The sequence below is a fragment of the Lampetra fluviatilis genome, chromosome 60 (genome assembly GCF_964198595.1).
Source record: "Lampetra fluviatilis chromosome 60, kcLamFluv1.1, whole genome shotgun sequence".
Classification (NCBI taxonomy): Eukaryota; Metazoa; Chordata; class Hyperoartia; order Petromyzontiformes; family Petromyzontidae; genus Lampetra; species Lampetra fluviatilis.
Window position 1 is genome coordinate 290,229 of NC_136334.1, and position 20,114 is coordinate 310,342.

Below are 20,114 nucleotides of genomic sequence, written 5' to 3' on the forward strand. Positions count from 1 at the left end.
AGAAGAGATGGAGTGATGTGGTACAGGAGGACGTGGAGCTGAGTGGACTTGCCGATGACTGGTACCAGCGGTGTCAAGATCGGCCTCAGTGGAGGAGGCTCGTGAAGGACGCTACTGGGCAGTTGGAGGCAGTCGCCCTCCAACAACAACGGAGGGCGGAGGAGCGATGCTCACAACAACGAGCGGAGTGCCGGGTGGCTAAAGCACAGCAAGTTGGTACAGTAGGGGGCACAGGTGGTGCATCAGTCAGTCATCTCGGTCATCTCGGTCAGTCGACCCGTGGCACCTGCTGGGTCTGCCCCGTGACCTCCTGCCAGCGGGCGTTCGACACTTCACGTGGCCTCAAGGTGCACTTGGCCTGGCACAAGCGTCGTGGTGACGTCACCGCCACTTAGTGGCGAATGGCGGTTGTTGTTGTTGTTGTGTGCAAGTCAGTAAGATGCGCCTGCCATTCTTCCACTCCGGTGGTGGGTGTACACCCAGGACCCCATTCCAAACTAAAGTGGCCTGGTCTCAGTTAGCTGATGAAAGTTGCAAGTGAGAATTTCATCATCGCTTGCAGCTGGGGTTGGCATCGTCCCCCACTCCTCCTGATGTCGAGGGTAAATGGGCGAGGTTTAGGACTGTGACTCATGCAGCTGCAATGGCTGCTTTGGGTATGCGGTCCAGACCTCCCCAGAAACCGTGGCTGACAGAGGAGGTGTTCAGGTTAATTGAGAAAAAGCGACAGGCCCACTCTCATCAGCTACAGCATCCCACGTCAGAGAATGAGGTTTACCGCAGCCTTCGCTCGGAGGTTCGCAGAGCCGTAAGGCGCTGCAAGGATGGGTGGTGGTCGCGGGTTGCTGAGGAGATAGAGTCTGCCTCAGTGGCCCGTGATAACAAATCACTATTTAATTCCATCAAAAAAGTAACCTGCAGCGCCGCACCTATTACCATCATGAGGGGTAAAAACGGTGATCCAATCTCCGACCCCCAGGAACAGGTTTGCAGATTTGCTGAGCATTTCTGTGAGGTCCTGGGGGAGGGGAAATCCCTCAGCCAGGAAAACATCATGGCACAAAGTGGGGATAACCCTGCTGAGGCTGCGGTGCCTCAAATATTGGAAGAGGTCACGCCCTGTGAGTGGCTGGCTGAGGTGCCATCTGTTGAGGAAGTACTGAAGGCGATCCGGAGTCTGAGATTAGGAAAGGCACCAAGCGAAATGCTCAGGGAGGGTGGCGTTTGTGCACAGACTGCCCTACATGACATCATAACAACAGTCTGGACCACTGGACGGGTTCCGCAGGACTGGAAGGATGCCCTGGTGGTCCCCCTCTTTAAGAAGGGGGACCCCACAGACTGTAACAACTACAGGGGCATCTCACTCCTCAGTGTGCCGGGAAAGGTCCTGGCAAGGATTATTCAACATCGCCTTGCTAGGCACGCTGAGAAGGGGCTTGCGGAGCCCCAATGCGGTTTCAGGAAAGGGCGGTCCTGCACAGATGCCATATTTTCTGTCCGTCTGCTACAGCAGAGATGTAGGGAATTCCAACAAGACCTACATCTCTGCTTTATTGACCTGGTCAAGACCTATGATACCATCAGTAGGTCTGGGCTCTGGGTTGTTCTTCGTGCTTTCGGAGTCCCTGACCCTCTGCTCACGATCATTAAGGACCTTCATGATGGTGAGCCGGCCTGGGTAAACTACGTGGCCGGGAGTCAGAGCCTTTCCGACAGGGATGTCCTCTGGCTCCCACATTATTTAACATCTATTTTGACCTCGTAGTTCGTGAAGCCTTCAATAGCTGTACCCGGGGAATTTCCATTTGGTACAGATATAATGGGAGGCTGACCGACGCCCGGGTGCGATCAAGGGATGGCTCCCTAATGGTCAACCACGTTATGTATGCCGATGATTTGGTAATAGCTGCTCATTCAGAAGAGGAGTTGGAGACACTGCTGCTGAGACTGGAGCGTGCCACTAAGAGGTGGGGCCTTACCATCAGCCCCACCAAAACTAAGCACTTGCCTGGGCATTTTGTACCATCGGACACTTCACCCCCACAACTCCCAATCGGTGATGGGGCAGTAGTGGAGAGAGTGGAGAGTTTCCCATACCTGGGCAGTGTACTTATGACCGGCTCCAGTTTAACAGCAGATATCTCACTCCGAATTAGTCGAGCGGCAATATCTTTTCATCGGTTGTGTAACGCTGTGTGGAAGCTACCTGGTCTGTCGCTCCGCACGAAGCTTCAGGTCTTCTCGGCCACAGTCATTCCCTCCCTTCTCTACACTTGCGAAACGTGGACCCCCCTAATGGAGCATTTTTGCCGGTTGGAAACATTTAGGATGGCCTGCCTACGATCCATCCTGGGTTTAACCAGGCTGGATTGTGTGAGGAGCTCACAAATCCTTGAAAGATCTGGGCAAAGTCCCATCGGTGAGCTCCTCCGGCAGGCAAGGCTGCGTTGGCTGGGTCATGTAGCCCGCATGCCCAGCCACCGCATGCCTAAACAGCTTTTGTTCGGCCGGATCGAGGGGGCTAAATGGGCGCGGCACGGGCTAGAGAAGAGATGGAGTGATGTGGTACAGGAGGACGTGGAGCTGAGTGGACTTGTCGATGACTGGTACCAGCGGTGTCAAGATCGGCTTCTGTGGAGGAGGCTCGTGAAGGACGCTACTGGGCAGTTGGAGGCAGTCGCCCTCCAACAACAACGGAGGGCGGAGGAGCGACGCTCATAACAACGAGCGGAGCGCCGGGTGGCTAAAGCACAGCAAGTTAGCACAGTAGGGGGCACAGGTGGTGCATCGGCCAGTCATCTCGGTCATCTTGGTCAGTCGACCCGTGGCACCTGGGTCTGCCCCGTGACCTCCTGCCAGCGGGCGTTCGACACTTCACGTGGCCTCAAGGTGCACATGGCCTGGCACAAGCGTCGTGGTGACGTCACCGCCACTTAGTGGCGAATGGCGGTTGTTGTTGTTGTTGTGAGTCGATGTGTGTGTGTAAGTCTACTTGTGTGTGTGTGAGTCGATGTGTGTACCAAATCTTCAATGATTGCAATGCTGTTAGGCACAGGAACTTTGGTAAACAAAGATACGACATCGAAGCTAACAAGCAAATCACCTGGAGATAGTGAGATGTCCTTAAATAACGATACCAAGTGAGCTGAGTTAAGTACAGCTGATGTGGTCTTACCAGTGAATGGTTGTAAGGTCTCAGAAAGAAATCGGGCCAGTTTGTCGGTGGGTGAGTTAATGGTGGAGACGATAGGACGAAGTGGTGCACCTCCTTTATGGATTTTTGGTAAGCCATACAATCTGGGTAGTCTAGCAGCAGAGGGTTTTAAGGAAAACCGCTTGGTTGGTTTCCACACAACTTTTAACAGATTTCTAGACAAGAAGATTCATGTGATCGAGTCGCTCACTTTTCTGAAGTGATGCCGCGACACTAAGGTAATACCGATCACCTTTCCACTGACATCTGCTGCTGTCACTTCTAATGCTACATGGATCTTGTTCAAGGCCGGCCTAGCCCTGATCTCAGAGAGAATAAGATTGCTCCGATTTGAACTAGACAATTTAGACAAGACTCTCTTGCAATCACACTTAACTTTGACATAAAAATGTCTACATCTGATTGGGACCATGTAGATAACATGACAGACGCTTCAGCGGCCTCAATCTCAGATAAATGCAAAAATAACCTGATTTCCTAGTTCAACCTCCTGTCCAAGAAGAAGCCAGTTCCACACGTTAAAAAGTTAGACAGTGACAAGATTGTTATCAATCAGAGTAACAGCCCAATTTCTGACAGCCTAAAATCGGTTCTAGCTAAAGGGTTGAATTTTGCAGTCACCCCTAAACACATCCCAGTTGATGATATCATTGCCCAGGTCGACGTAGCCCTTAAGGGTTTGGGACACATTCCTGCAGACGTGGTAAGATCGGAAATCGCTGCAATCCTCAAAAACGCTAAAACACCGATTAGCAACATCAGCAAGGATGAGCGCTTTGAACTTTCTCAACGAAAAAAGAGGGCAATGCCAATGTCATCATTGACAAAACCACATACAATAACAAAATTCAGGACCTACTTAATGATAGCAGCTATACCAAAATCAATAGAGATCCTACCAACCACCTGGTTACGAAAACCAACAATATCATCGCTGATTCGACATCTTTAATCGAACCAAACAAACGGACATGTTCAACGTCATGAGCCCCGACCCTTATAAGGATGGCGGGGCTTGGGGTCCAAGGTCCTATCTTCAGGTGAGCTCTTGGGTATTCGGCTTGACGCGGACTGACTCGAGGCGCTCTGGGGTCTGGCTTTTATGGGGCTCCCACGGTCACTCCGCCCCTGGCCACGCCCATCATCTAGAACCTTCTGGAGGGACCTTGATCGTTGCACAATCCCCCCAGCCCCCCCCACTGGGGGCCTGGGGTGTCCTCCCCTGGTACCCAACCGTCCCCCCAGGTTGCCTGACCCATGAGTCCTGCTTAGTACAGACCGGACCCGCTATTGCCCCCTGTTGGTCCCTGACTGGAGGTACATGTTCAACTGTAGTGGTGGCGGCGTATTACGCTCAACAATTACCCACCACACTATGATGGGCGCGTAGTGCGTTATCGCGGGAGCGTTCGGCGTCATAATGGGCACATTCGGCGTCATAACGGGCACGTTCGGCGATATGATGGCCATGTTCAGCGTTATGACAAGGAGCATTCAGCGTTATGACTAGACCCACCGGATGGAGTGAGTTGTGTTCTTATCCAGCAGTGGATCGACCATGACTGACGGAACTGATGCGTGGGCAGTGGTTTAAATGAGGTGGTAACGGCATCGATCCATTAATCACTGCATCTCGATTAATTTATCTTGTTTTCGATTCCGCGTGTTTTCAACACCCAATGACGTACGATTACGAGAAGAATTGACGAATCCATTAGTTACAGCTATCGATTAGTTGCTTTATTGTCTTTAAAAAAGCCTCTTTTATATATCTGCCACCGCAATTACCTTTAAACGTCCCTCTGCGTGAAACAGCCGAATGGGTCAATAGATTTAACATTTGTTTTCTTCTAACCGGAGTGCAGTTTTGAGTGAATCGATAATGTAACAACAGGAATCGATTCCCCCGGAAAGGGAAGGGCGTTTACGCCGCCGTCGTCCGAGTCGCGTTACTTCGCTTTCCCTGCCTCGACAAAGTTTCAAACTTTTGCGGAACTTTTTATTTTCTAACTTCTTTATTTGGCTCGTCGGCTTCTATCGGACGACACCCCGTACGAGACAATCACCGTGAGTCTATGCGATCGTTAGTTTGAGAGTGTTACTACACACACACCGTGTAGTGGTGTGTGGCCGAGGCCCGTTCGTGGTTGTTGATTTCCTGCTCATTATCGTGACGGAGCTTCACTTTAAATAAATTCGCCACGGTGTTGATGTTCGACGATTCAGTCCACGTGCCTGTGAATTGGTGTCGATGGAGGGAGCGCGTGGATTGCGGTGGAGCGACGGAATCGGCGGCGCTGCTGCGAGGCGTCGACACACACGGGGGGGGGGAGGGTAACCTTCATCCAGCAGTGGATAGGACGCGGCTGCTGCTGCTGACGCTCTGTGTAGTGTGCGTGGCTTGTGGAGGCCTTCATCCAGCAGTGGATTGACGGGGCGGCCTGTGGTTATGTATTTAGCCAGGTGAGAGGCACTGGGTATTATACGAAAGCTAAGCAGCATTGAGCCTGGCTAGTGCTCGGATGGGTGATAACAAACCACGCATGCCCTCTTGTCATAGACAACAGAAGACGGTGGGGCAAGATCTGTGGTTGTATTCTGCTGTACCTCGATGCTCACCCACATGCAATGCGCCTTCCTGCCTTCACCAAGCCCCTCTGATCAGACTGGTGAAGTATGGTCAAATAGTTACCACGACTTGCACGGAGGTATGTGGTAGGCCCTCATCCAGCAGTGGATTGGCAGAAAAGCAGTATGCACAGTACGTGTAGAGATGCGTCAAGAAGGGTAACGTGGCACGTTGTGCACAATGTTATATCTGCAGGAATGAGGCCTTGAGGTGTGTGTGGCCTTTTGTGAATGGGTGCATTTACAGTCTCCTACCAATCCACTGCTGGATGAAGGCCTCCCCTCGCCATGCGGGTTGTGGTGGATATTTGACCATACTTCACCACGCTTGTCGCTATGGGTTTGTGAAGGCAGAAAGTACAAGACGCTGTGGTTTAGTAGTACGGTACAACAATGGATTTTGTTTCACTGCCCTTACAGAAACCCTTACAAGCACTATCTAGGCTTAATTCTGCTTGGCTTAATAGATCTGAAGATATTGGATGATTTGGCGATGGGCTAAGTTGATGTAAATATCTCTAAAACGGCCCTTTACGTAACGTGTGAAGTGGCACGTTGTGGTAAATGTTTATTAATTCGAGGATGTGTCGCCATCTCCCATCAGCAGCCACGATCTACTGCTGGATCATGGCCTCCCCAAGCCTTCGCCACATTGTACGATTCGGCGGTGAAATCTCAGTGTGCAAGCACATTCCGTGCAAAATGATTCCATTTCTCCATCTGCTTGCTAGACGTCCTCGGGACATGTGCCATTCCTCGGTTGTCGGCCCATAATTATTGGTTATGTGTCCTGCCCAAGCCTCACTTTTCTTAAAAGTGTCTATGTAATCATGAACCCGTGTGTTTTATACAACAATAAATAGTTGAGGACAAAAACGCCTCTTGGAAATCATTACAGAAACCGTGCGTACGCATTTTTTTGTGTTGGGTGGCTTACAAGTGGAACGTGGAATGAAAAGCCTGGGCTTTGCTGGAACTTACAATGTTTTTCACTCACACTGTGACATTGTTTCCTCTGATTATTCTCGGTGTGTAATCACAGGACAGTGTTGTGTGGTCATAGTCATCAGAATAACTACCCGTGTGCCCATCCACTGCTGAATGAAGGGCTCCCACGCGCCACGTGGGCTTGTTTGACGAACCTCGCTCATGTTGGTCAGTTCGGGGTGGGGCCCACGACAAGTTCAGGTATCACCACTATTCTCTTGTTGTGCATGATGCCAGCAGCAGCCGCAGCAATACGTTCAGGAGTGAGATGCCAATGTCGTGGTGTGCTGCTGGCAGCGACGAGAGGGCTTCATGAGAGAGTTTGTGTCGTATTTCTCATCCTCCGTTGAAGGGGCACAGACCTCAGTGGTTTAATATATGGTCCATCGTTTAGGTTGCATGGCCAAAATTGCACCGCTGTGGCTTCTATAAAAATTTCCACTCATGGAGTTTTTCGCATCAGCCTGTTGATGTTGTGGTGCGGTTGGTGGCTACACGTGTCGTCCCGGAATGTCAAAGCAAGGAGGTGCGATGTTTGGGTCTCAAATGTGGTGTTTATTGTGGATGTCCACGTTGTTCTACTCTATTTGCTAGGCAGCGTTCTCCCAGATCTTGGTGAGATTCTAGAATGGTGGCAGCAGTGATATTCCAGAAAGTTGATCGGGACTTGAGTCATCAACCAAGAACATTGTTGGGGTCTTGGTTGATTGGTAGGTGGTTATTGTTGTTGGTGGCAAGAAAACGCGTAAAATCCCTTCCATTGTGAAGTCACTCTGGATATTTGGTGGCAGAATGTTCGCCAAAACAGGGAGCCAGGGGATTGGTGTTGGGTTCAGTGTTTCGGTTATGATTCTCATTGTGTTCTTTAATTGTGCATCTAACCACTGATGTTCCCTGTGACTAGGAATCAAACTCAGGACTCTAGGTGCATACCGCTGTGCGCTAACCATTGTGCCACTGGTCCTGACGCAGTACAGTTTCACAATGTACAGTGGCCACCGCAGCTGCATAAATTAAGAATTTGCAGAAAGGAAAGAGTCACCAATGACTTCACACAAAACCATTGCATTCGGTTGGGGTCCGCTCTTCATTTGGATAAATTCTAGCTTTTGAATCTATATAATTAATTTGCCTTGCAATGCACATTAACTCTCATATGTAAATGAGTGGGTGGGAAAGTTCTGCCTCCCATTGTGTGTGGACTAGAGGCCACTTCAAAGGATCTAAGAGGTAGCTCAGTGGTATCCGCTTCTCTGGGCCATTCTCTTAGCACAACTGATTGCACTGCTGTGCGAGAGTTACGGATCGATGCTTCGTCTCATAACTATGTGACTGCAATTGCACAAATGAGATGAAGTTATAGGGAAATGAAAAAAAAACAATTAAAAGGTCCAACGATTTCACATTGAGCAACCTCTTAAATGCAAACACAAAGCATAAAAGAGAATGCTGCTGCCGTGTAATGGTTAGCACATTGGACAGGCAATCCAGAGGTGGCACAAGTCTCTTAACCTTCCCCCCGCCTCTGTCGACCTAGAAATAATAATGGGTACGCTACAACTATTCAATTGCCATGTAGCGTTTGGCAGGGTAAAGTGTGGAATTGCCGCCTCTACCAAGACTTGTGGTCAGCGTAGAAGAGTATGCCTTGAATTGAGAAAATCTTATACTTAGCCGGGCGGTGGTTGCGCACACCTTTAATCCAGCGCTGTGCCTGGCGAGGGTTGGTGGATCGCGCACATGTTGTGAAACCCCCTTGCTATGGGCATAGAGGAGAAGCCACATCCTGGCTTGCCAAGGGGAAGTACAGGAGAAATGGGAGCTCCACCTTTCCCATCTGTATGAGATCGAGTGTTTCCCTCTCGCACACGTGGATTTTCTCCAGGTGCTCCTGTTTCCTCCCACAGGTAAAGACTCAATAATTGGCAAGTGACATCTTAATATACAGAGGGCCACAGAGCTTGGGCAATTGTTGGCACGGGCTCACCTCATGGCTGCTTTTCCACTTGTCTGTGGTTCTTCCTTGCGCCTCGTGAGTCGTCTTGCATGGAGAGTAAGTCAATACTTTGTGGCACGTTACAAGTTGGAATTATTATTATATACAGACACTTCGCATAGATTTCACTCTATGGAACGGTTGCATGGCTTGGCTGTTTGAATTAGTCATCACTAAATCACCCCATCGTCAATTCCTGTTTTAGCGAAGATTGAATCAGTTCTGTCTTGTCAAGTATGTCTTTCTGAGATGCACTTCATAGTAAGTTCAATGCAATAATTTCCGCTACCAGAATAGAAGCTTCTGGAAATGATGTTTGGATAGTTCCTGGATGGTGGACCAAGAGAGATGGCCAGGTGTGGTAGGTGTGTTCCTGCCAGGTAGCCAGGACTTGGCAGTGTAGAGTCTCCACCCCCGGGGCATACATGGTGGGTGTTCTCCAGTTTCCAATTTCCTTCCACTTGAAGCCCTACACATATTGATGGAATTGGCCAAATGCCCCAATGTATGACTTTGTTGGCAATTCTTGAGGCTCATTGAGGATTATCTAATTGGCATTATTCTTATTATTAACGTTTGGTACAGGCTATGCAACAGCTTGGCAGCAATCACCAGCATACATAACATGGTTGACCTATAGGGACCCATCCCTCGACTGCACCTGGGCATCGATCGGCTTCGTACTGTGTGGAAATTCCTCTGGTACAACTATGGAAAACTTTTTAAACTACGTGGTCAAAAAAAGATGTTAAGTCGTGTAGAGGCCAGAGGACATCCCTGTTGCACCCCAAGGTGAACAGGGAATGGCTCTGACTCCCTGCCACCCAGCTTTACCTGGGCCTGGCCACCGTCATTATGGTCCTTAATGATTGTGAACAGAGAGTCAGGGATCCGAAAAGCACGAAGAAGAACCGCTGCACGACTGCTCCCATATGCACGCACACACATTCACACCTATGCCTCCATAGAATGTAACTGGTTCATCGCTCCACTGTCAATGGCGTGTTCGGCTTTTCCACAATCACGCTCTGGGGTTGCGAAGGTTTGTTGTCAGAATGAACACTGGCCGTTTGTTTCCCCTTGCTCTCCCTCAGGGCAGTGGAGGTGAAGGTGTCCGACCGAGACGTTGCCGGCCAGATGGCATCGTCCGTGACGCTGGAAGAGGCTCTTTCGAACGTGGACCTGTTGGAGGAGCTTCCTCTGCCCGACCTGCAGCCGTGCATCGAGCCACCGCCTTCCTCCATTCTCTATCAGGTCCACATGCATTATAGACCCTACAGATTCATGCCGCTGTGGATTCTACAGATTTACACCGCTGTGGATTCTACAGATTCACACTGATGTGGATTCTACAGATTCACACCACTGTGTATTTTACAGATTCACACCACTGTGGATTCTACAGATTTACACCACTGTGGATTCTACAGATTCACACCACTGTAGATTCTACAGATTCACACCACTGTGGATTCTACAGATTCACACTAATGTGGATTCTACAGATTTACACCACTGTAGATTTTACAGATTCACACCACTGGATTTTACAGATTTAAATAGCTGTTAATTTTACAGATTTTCACCGCTGTGGAATTTGACAGATTCATGCCGCTGTGAATTCTACATATTCACGCCCGTGTGGATTCTACAAATACATACCGATGTATATTTAAACCCCTAGATTCTGATTTATATCACTTTATATTCATGTACTGTAATGGTCGAAAATATGTAGAACTATGAATACAATCATTACCCCAAATCGTAACAATTAATTAAACTATGTTGGGAGTGGATTGCCACATCCCTGCTTCTCAACATGAGCCAAATCCTTGCCGATAGACATACATGCTGATAGACATACATGCTATGTCATTTCTTTCATAGACTTTTTTCCAGACAAGCCACGGGCAGTGCGATTGTGGCCATGCAATATTAAGGATGGACCATACAGTAAACCACTGAAGTCTGCTCTTCTTCAGCAGAGGAAGAATAACAAAACTGCCTTCTCCTGGCTATCATTCAGCTCCTGAACATATTGCAGTGCTCAATAATAGAATAGGAGACTTTTGCTGACCATCCACAGCAGAGGTGGGACATTTTTTTCCTTAAGGAGGGCCGAACAAGAATTTCAAAACCTTTGGAGGGCATCCACACGTTAACACCCACACACGCATTAACAAACCCACATGCGTTAACAAACACACGCGCGCGTGCGCGTTAACACATACACACACCTCAGCCGCTTCTCACACTGCAAGAGTCTCCTTACAGTGACAGAATTGACTGAGCGTGTCAAATATATTCCTCTTTTTTTTGATCGGTGTGATGCTTGCAGTGATGGACAAATATTGTTTGCTAGCCGATTCAAAGTGGTAGTAGGTCTCGTGAAGCCACGGGGCCATATGAAATTAAATTGGTTGGGCCGGAGGTGGTCTACGGAATTACTGTTGCTGCTGCTGCTCTATGTGACGGTGATCATCTTATGAGCTAATGGATGTCCTCTTTTGTCATAGGCCAACTTTGACACCAACTTTGAGGATCGCAATGCTTTTGTTACCGGGATTGCCAGGTACATCGAGCAAGCAACCGTCCACTCCGGAATGGTAAGTGCAATGAGCGCGACTCGGTCGCATGACATCCCGAGTTGACGCACGTATGCAGCCCGTTTCGACATCTGCTGCTGGATGAAGGCCCTCCCTCACACCGTGCAGGACTTGGGGTTTTTTTTATCTTCACGCAAATCGGTGCGGGTTGGAGAAGACAAAACGCATAGAAGTACAGAACAACAATGGGTTTCGTGTGACAACCTGTTGTCATGCATGGTGGTTGCTCATGAGTACTATGCAGGCTTAGCTTCTGGAGTTCTGTGGGCTAGGTGCACATTCTGAGAGGTTTGCTCATAGGTAACGTGCCTAGTCATAGGTGACTTGGCGTAAAATAGGAAAGGGTGTGTTAGTGTGGAGCAGTGGCGCAGTGGGTCGCGCACTGCGCTTATAAACACGCCGGCTAATTCCTGCTCACGGCCAATATCGGTAATTCATATCTAAACCGTTCCTGGGCCTCCATAAAGTGAGCTCAACCTTATATGAGTGTCTGGTGCGGTGTGTAAACATCAGCGCTTAGGGAGACAAAGGTGGCCGAACACAATGTTGGTCACACAGCCCCCTTCTATGCCGCGTTGCCCCTCGCAGGTTGCTCGTGTACAGCACTCACCCCAACAGTCGATGAAGGGCTACACGGGGGATCCTTTTCCTTCTGTCTGCGTGGGCGTGGTGCCAGCCACGCCGCCCCCTTTTGTGTGCCGTGACGACCGTTGGCACTGTTTGTAAGCGATGCGGACAATCCTGGTCTGCGATTTCAGAATGAGATGCTGGAGGAAGGCCAAGAGTACGCTGTCATGCTCTACACCTGGAGGTGCATCTCCCGGGCTATCCCACAGGTGAGCGCTGGTCTCCTCTGTTGGCTGCCCACTGGTTTCACCTCCACTGCCCACTGGTTTTTCCTCTGCTGCCCACTGGTTTCTCCTCCACTGCCGCGTCGTGCACCTTAACCTACTCAGCTTTGCCTCGTGCCCTCATTATAGCAATGCATCGACGAAGCTCGTCCCTTACCGGTGTTCAGAGTGAAAACCAGGAAGTGAGTTTGTATGTGGAGACCTCTGAGATTTGTCCATGCGCGTCTGTTTTGTCTATGTGTCAATGTGCACATCTTTGTCTTTGTGTAGTGATAGACTAGAGAGACGCTATATCAGGAGGCACTCTGTTTATGTATAGCCTTCGCAGGCACTGAGAATACTATAGTAAGGTCAGGACAGCAACGGGCTGCCTGACCCACAACGCTGAGACGAGGGTAAGACGATGTTGTCGATGACGAAGACTTGGCGAGACTTGACTTGACGGCCTTCAGGGGTCCACTCCAACAATGGCCCTGAGTCCTCTCCGGGGTCCCCCTTATATCCCCCCAGTGCAGCCTCGTTCCCCCTTGGCTATGCCCCCCTTCTAGAACCCCCTAAAAGGTTCCCGGGCTTCTCCCGTACCCCCTGCGTCCCCTCCCCACATCCCTTCCTCCCGCCTACCCCCTCACTTCTGGCCAACAGGGTTGCCATGGCAGCCGAGCTCCTTTTTGCCAGCAGCCAGCGCTACATGCCGTAGTGACCTATTCCATATCAATACATTTGTATTGCAGTGGTGCGGTGGTTGTCTGAACCCAGTTACCCGAGTTAAATTCCTGGCCGTGGCTAACATCAGCAACGTATATTTGAACCAGTTTTGAGCCTCCCGCAAGTCGAATCCGCCTTGAATGAGTACATGCTGTGGTGTGTTCACATCAGCACTGGGGAGACAAAGGCATTCGGATGTGATGCTGGCCGTACCACCCTGCACATGCATTAGGAATGTGTGCCTGCTTATGAATTCAAAGCACTGAAAATTTGGCCTCGATATGACATTTCTGACGATTCTCATAGATCATACTTCATCACGCTGATGTGTGAGTTGATGAAGGCTGTGAGCATAAACATGGGATCATAGAAGTACAGTAAAACACATGATTTTGCTGTACTGCCTTCTACCCACAGCCTATAACGCCTGCAATACACAGTGGTTGCTCACCCAAGTACTATCCAGATCTGATGAGATGGAGTGCATTCTGGGTGATTAAGTTATAGGCCCCCACAGTTTTAATGTTACTGTTGTCGGTCTGTAACTTTCCACTGCTGGATATAGGCCTCCCCCCACTTTCATTCCCTTCCTGAGTTGTTGTGCGGACTGTTTTGATTTCATATCGCCATCTCTTCTGCTGCTTCCCTCTGGATCCTCTTGGCCTCTGTGGGTGTCCACCGCGTAATTAGGTGCGTACAACGCCGCGTGGGGGAATCGCTGTCGTTGTTTGTAGGTGAAGTGCAATGAACAGCCGAACAGAGTGGAGATTTACGAGAAGACGGTGGAGGTCCTTGAGCCCGAAGTCACAAAGCTCATGAACTTCATGCATTTCCAGGTATGTGCTTGGCAGCCTCTGAACCACGGCTAATGGGTTTGGCAATGCGACCTCTTTCTCAGTTCCTTTTTGTTTGGCTGATATTAATGGAAGGCAACAACTGTTATTTTACGTCTAGGTGGTTGAGCCAAATGATTTTGTCAGGATTAGCGGAGTGGATCACTTACTCCTCCTCCTTGTTTGTGAATCGGACACCGAGTCGTTATTTGTTCCATGGGCACCGGATATGTTTAAAATTTTACTTATGTGCATCGTATCAAGTATCCGCGTCTGCCAATGGTTTGTGCGGTGGATGTGGTCTAGGGTCGTGGCCTATAAGTATTGCGGAAGGTTAAAATCAGGGGTCTTCGACGTTGGGTGTTTCATAAGGTGTTTGTGATTTGTTGTGAAATCGTTTGGCTTTCACAGGCATCATATGGGTGGAAGTTGCATTGTTAAAGGTTAAGCGCGTGGGTCCTAATGGACTTGTGTGACTTCAAGCAATTGTGAGGGATGTTATTGAGCTCCTCTTGGATGGGGAGACTTAATTTTCCCAATTACTCGGTTGATTATAATTTTGCTTGCGTTTGTAAGATATTACGCTCCCTAAGAGCACTTGGACCAACCAACCGCTTATGTAGGCTATGCGGACGGACGTTTGTGTTTGGTAGTGGTGACGATGGTTGGTGCCCCGATACGCTCTGTCCCGCTCAGCGAAAGGCGATCGAGAAGTTCTGCGAGGAGATGAAGCGGCTGTGCCACGCCGAGCGGCGCAAGGACTTTGTGTCCGAAGCGTATCTTCTCACGCTGGGCAAGTTCATCAACATGTTTGCCGTCCTCGACGAGCTCAAGAACATGAAGTCGAGCGTCAAGAACGACTACTCCGCCTACAAGCGGTAACACGCAAGCCGCAAGCCACGCACCCGCGCGGTCGGGGGAGGTGACAATTCGTCCGCCGAAATCGATTCTGCCTGGCTCCAGGGGGTCAGGTGGCCGAACCTGAAGCACTGAGATCTGGGGTTCGACTCTAGGCAGCCACACGCCATTAAAGCAGCTTTCTCAAGTGCAGTCAGTTGATGGTCTCAGCCCAGTTGCACACACAAAAAAACCCATCGTGTGAAGTTTGGTTCTGCACTTAATTTCACTAAATTCCAACCCTGAGAATTAAATATGCAGAGGGTGTGGGAAAGTGCTGCCCTTAACTTTGTGAAGCATAGGCCACTGGAAGGCCTGCACTGCTGTGCAAGAGATCCGCATGGATCCGTCTTCTCGTGACGTGTTATCGTGGGACAATCAGGTTAATGTTGGGAGGGGCGGGGGGAAAATAACAAATTGGTAATAACAAAGTTATTAAATTATTAAAACAAATTCTTACTTTTACAATATACAAGTTGAGTCGTGTGTGTTGTCAATGATCTAGGTGAGCAGGGTTCTTCAGCTAGTGGCCTGTGGACTGGATGTGGCAAGGCTCTTTCAGCGGCCCGCCGGGAGATATCGCTCACCGAGAAATCGAGATACAGATTAGTGAGATGAAAGGGAGATCAACGAGACTTGGGGATGAGTGAGAGAGGAACCTCGTAAAGTATTTTAATTTGTCCGCTCTTCCATTCTTTTGGGGCGTTTGTTCCAGAGCTGCTCAGTTCCTGCGCAAGATGGCTGACCCGCAGGCCATCCAGGAATCTCAAAACCTGTCCATGTTTCTGGCAAGTCACAATAAAATCACGCAGGTAAGCGTCAAGTCATTGATTTACGACAACAATTATACTAATTATAATTTACAGCCCTTGGTCAATCCTCTGCTGGATGAAGATCTCCACTCGTCATGTCAATCATGGGGGATGATTGACTGATTGACCTAATCACGCACTTGTCCACATTTCTTCATGCAGATATGAAGATTGAAACACGACTGACAGATATGAAGAGTGAAACATAAGAGATCAGAATAATTCGACGACTCTTGTCTGTTAACATGCTATTGGTGGGCAGAGCCATGGGCCCATCTCACAATTGTAGTTGTGTCATTTATAATTTACCAGCTTTACTAGCCGGCTTCGCCCGGGACTTGGATTCTTGTCTTGGATTAATACACGGCCAACGCGGCAGGTGGGGGGGGGGGGGGATTCAGTGACGTCAGCAGGCACACTGCGTGACGCTTAAGCATTACGGGTGACATCACAGATGTGACGTCACCGCTCACTTGCCGTGCAAAATATATCCATTATTGCGCCCCCCCCTCCCCCCCAAAATGCAAAAGTCTATTTTTATACTTTTTGCAATGTGTACAATCTGGAAGCTACCCACATGCCAAATTTCAAGTTTGTTGCATGTCGGGAAGTATGCTAAACATTTCGAACAGACACACATTCACAGATTTCCCTTTTATATATATAGATTTGAATAACATTAGCGATGGTATTTTCAACTCGCATCGCTGTTTTAATGCTGTCTAAGGTTTGATTCATTGACTGCCCATCATTTGTGTGAAAGGGGGGCAAGCATCGTCTCGTAAAGATGAACCAAAGCAGGCAGACCTTGCTTCGCACACATACACACAGGCAGACCTCGCTAAGCGTGGCCCTGTCGAACGCTCACTCGTTACGGCGCTCTTTGTCCTGGAGGAAGTAAAAAACAACTGACGAAAATAAAAAAAACAAATCTGCTCGGTGCTTATGAGGGAGAACATGCATCAGCGCTGGCTGAAGAAACGTCCTGGCCCCCATCATTCACTCGGCCAATGAGAGCGCCGCACGCTCCGAGCCAACCAGAACCCACCGCCATGATTCTATTAACGCGATTAGTGGTCGCGAATACATGAGAGAGAAAAAATCTATTTGTTTAGCCAGGTGAGAACTCACGGGACCAGGATAGAGTCTCGGGCACCACTTAAAAGGAACCTCACCACAAGAATGTAGACTAGGGCATCGCTAAGATCACGAAGGTCCTGAAGCTCTCCTCTGAGAATGACCCCGGATTTGGAGTGCAGCAGCAGCAGCTCCTCCAACCTCGTCTCTCACCACTGCCTTGTAGGAGGAGTGCAGTAGAATTCACTTATGAGTACTGTACATAATACTGATGTTATTGTAATAAATTTTCGTTTATTTAGTTTCTCAATCCGCTTGTCCTGGTGAGGGTTGGGGCAGCAGATTGTTGAGTAGTTCTTGAAATATTTACCATCTGCATTATTACGAACGCTAATACCGATACTACCAATAAAACTCATTTCGATTTAAAGCTTTCGTGACTGCAGGAATTCATCTTCTTGGTTCTTTCGGTAAAGTCACGTAGAAGGAAAATAATTAAAATAAAACAATAAAATAATTATTACGACGTTTCGGCCACTACGCAAGCAGTCGTCTTCAGGTGGAGAACAGGTCTGTCGAGAAGGCAGAGTCTGAATGCCTTCTCGACAGACCTGTTCTCCACCTGAAGACGGCTGCTTGCGTAGTGGCCGAAACGTCGTGAGAATTATTTTATTATCTTTTATTTTTATTATTTTATTATTTTCCTTCTACGTGACTTTACCGAAAGAACCAAGAAGGTAAAACTCATTTGTTGCTTTTGCGAAATGAATAACCCTGTCGGGAATGCATCCCCGTATACACAATGGTCTGATGACCCCTTTCAGCGCCGATTCGATTCGCGCTCCTCACTTCTCCGGGAACGCATCTTAAGTGCCGAGCGAGGTCTGCCTGCGCAATGAAAACTTGAGTGTAAATTGTTTTGTATCTTTGGACTTCTCCACTTGAAAAACTATCCCAGTTGATAAATGATTGCCCACAACTTGAGTCACAAACCAAAGATGACATGCGCGTGCATGCGTATTGCCCTGACAGCTACCCACCAGTTTCGTGCTGCTGCTCATTATGAATGCATCCAAAGACAAACGCAAATTTGAAGGCGTTGCAGAATCCATGCGTATGCACGATTTTTCCAAACATGTGTCGATTGTCATAATTACACACAGGCTGGACGATAATGCTATAAGTACAGGTATCCCTCGATTTACGAAAGGGATGCGATCTTCAAATTGTGCATAAAACTATAGGTCATAAATCAGAATGGCTTTTCCCATTTAATACTATAGACTAAGGATGTGTTTCTGATGGTCGTTCCAACTCTCCTCCTAACCCAACAATATACAGCTGTCACTTTTCACAAGACAAAAATAATAATAAAGAACGTAAATATTAAAACTATTGAATAATTAGTTTAAAATAAAATAAAATTAACCTTTTCAGGGAACTCGCCAACAGATCTGCATGTTGGAATGACTGGGGTGGTGATGTGGAGGCGTTACTGTTGCGCTGCAGGGACACCGTGACGCTGTTGCAAATGGTTGATGGCACAGCCTCCCGAGTGCTTCTCGTTTGATGATCTCATGGTGCGTGGCCGTAGTGATATTTTGTTCACGTGAAAATTTGATTTTGTTCATTAAAAGTGTCCATAATTTGTCAATTGTGTTCACGCAAAATTTCATAAACTGAACGTTTGTAAATCGAGGGATACCTCTAAATAGGATTGACAACAACAGAAGCGCAAGGACATAGGAGGCGGTATGCTCATGGGAGGTGTGGGGAAAGGACAACAAACTAAACACTAAAACCACTTCTTAAGATAAATATTTTTCAATCTAGATCTAAAAATGCATAGCTCCAATGGCTTCCTAATATCAAAAGGAAGAGCATTCCAGATGGCCACAGAAGCACATCTGAAATTGCGCGATGCAGTGAACGTCGTTGTTCGATGCCCAGCCAAAAGCCGCTGCGAGGATGACAAAACCAGTTGGATCGACGCAGCGATAAGAGATCTGGAAGAAAAGGAATTGAGACGGTTCGAGGCAGCGATTCTGGCTGGTGAAAGAGGATCACAGTGGACGCGTATTTGGTTATATCGTCGCTGACGAGCAGATGGAAGGGACGGAGCATGGCAGCAATGATGGACGGTTGACGGCAGGCCCGGTTGCGCGTGCGCAAGTGTTGCCTCCTCGATCCTTCGCTCTTCTTTTCTCCCTGCAGACTCTGCAGCAGCATCTGGAGGTGATTCCCGGCTACGAGGAGCTGCTGGCTGACATCGTGAACCTCTGTGTGGAGTTTTACGACGACAAGCTGTACCTGACACCCAGTGAGAAGCACATGCTTCTCAAGGTAAGCTCTGCCCTTAATGCCAGCTCATTCACGGCTGTTTTGTGCCTGATTTATCCGTTTTCTTAACAAAACCCCATTCTACTATTGCGTATAGGCAATATGTCCCGGAGCAAAATTCCAATGTCGAGGTCTGCTAGCCACGAGGGTAATTCAGGAGAGAGTTTCGTATTTTTTTTTTATTTTCTTCCATTGAAGGAGAAGCAGACTGCAGTGGTTTACTCTTTGGTCCATAGTATTGGTTGCATGGCTGCAATCACACCGCTGTTACTCGTCTTTAATTTTACATTTATGAAGGAGATGTGTGCATTGGCCTGCAGTTGATGTTCTGATACGGTTGATGGTTACACCAGCAGTGGCTTCGAGGAACGTCAAAGCCAGGAGATGCGACATTTGGGTCTTGAATGAGGAGTTTATTCTGGACATCTGCGTTCTGCTGTGCTTGCTAGCAGCGTTTTTCTGGATCTGCGTGACATTCTAGGATGTCGACAGCAGCGTGATCACAGGACCGGGACCTGAGTTGTTGCCATTGTTGAGGTCTTGGTTGATGGGTAGGTTGGAGACCAAATTGAAGCCATTAACAAATGGAAGTCGATTCTTGAATCTGATTGTGGAGCTTTGATAGTTAACCCCTCGTGTTGCACAGGATTTCTCCAGATCCTCCGGTTTCCTCACACACGAAGCGAACACTCATTCACGGTATTGGCTAAACATCCCAATATCTGTAGTATAACCTGTCTTCTATCAAGATGCACTTGTGACAATGTCGGTATTTTCATGGCACGTGGTGATTTACTCCTCCACAATTTATTGAGGTGTTTTTGGTCAAGGTCACAATTCAATAAAAAAATCCATTGCACTGTGCATAGGATCTTTAGTGGCAGCAGAGAGTCTATGGACCATTCACATGATATAAAGGGTGAAGCATTTACAGATACCCTCCTGATTTCTGATTAGTCTCTTCTCAACGGCCGTTTGGATGTTGTGAAAGAGATAGCTCCGTAGCTTCGAGAGGAGCGTTTTAAAGGATATAATGAGTTTTTATTTCAGATTGGTGGGAGATGCGTGGAGGCATTGATATTAAATGCTGTTCTGTTTAATGTATCTTTGTTATTTTAGTGGGGTATCTACTAATTGATCACCCTGTGTATAGTCGCGTCAA

At 48.3% G+C, this 20,114-nt stretch overlaps 1 protein-coding gene across 1 annotated transcript in view; it reads left to right on the forward strand.

Annotated features, from left to right (window-relative positions):
* Nucleotides 1-5,141: 5,141 nt before the first annotated feature.
* LOC144950904 (cytoplasmic FMR1-interacting protein 2-like) overlaps nucleotides 5,142-20,114 on the forward strand; it is a 75,981-nt gene continuing 61,008 nt past the window's right edge. The window contains exons 1-8 of the mRNA XM_078881070.1: nucleotides 5,142-5,284; nucleotides 9,923-10,082; nucleotides 11,348-11,437; nucleotides 12,196-12,273; nucleotides 13,728-13,829; nucleotides 14,523-14,704; nucleotides 15,439-15,535; nucleotides 18,827-18,955. Coding sequence (XP_078737196.1) covers nucleotides 9,966-10,082; nucleotides 11,348-11,437; nucleotides 12,196-12,273; nucleotides 13,728-13,829; nucleotides 14,523-14,704; nucleotides 15,439-15,535; nucleotides 18,827-18,955 — 795 coding nt within the window. The 5' untranslated portion in view covers nucleotides 5,142-5,284; nucleotides 9,923-9,965. The remainder of the gene's footprint in view (nucleotides 5,285-9,922; nucleotides 10,083-11,347; nucleotides 11,438-12,195; nucleotides 12,274-13,727; nucleotides 13,830-14,522; nucleotides 14,705-15,438; nucleotides 15,536-18,826; nucleotides 18,956-20,114) is intronic.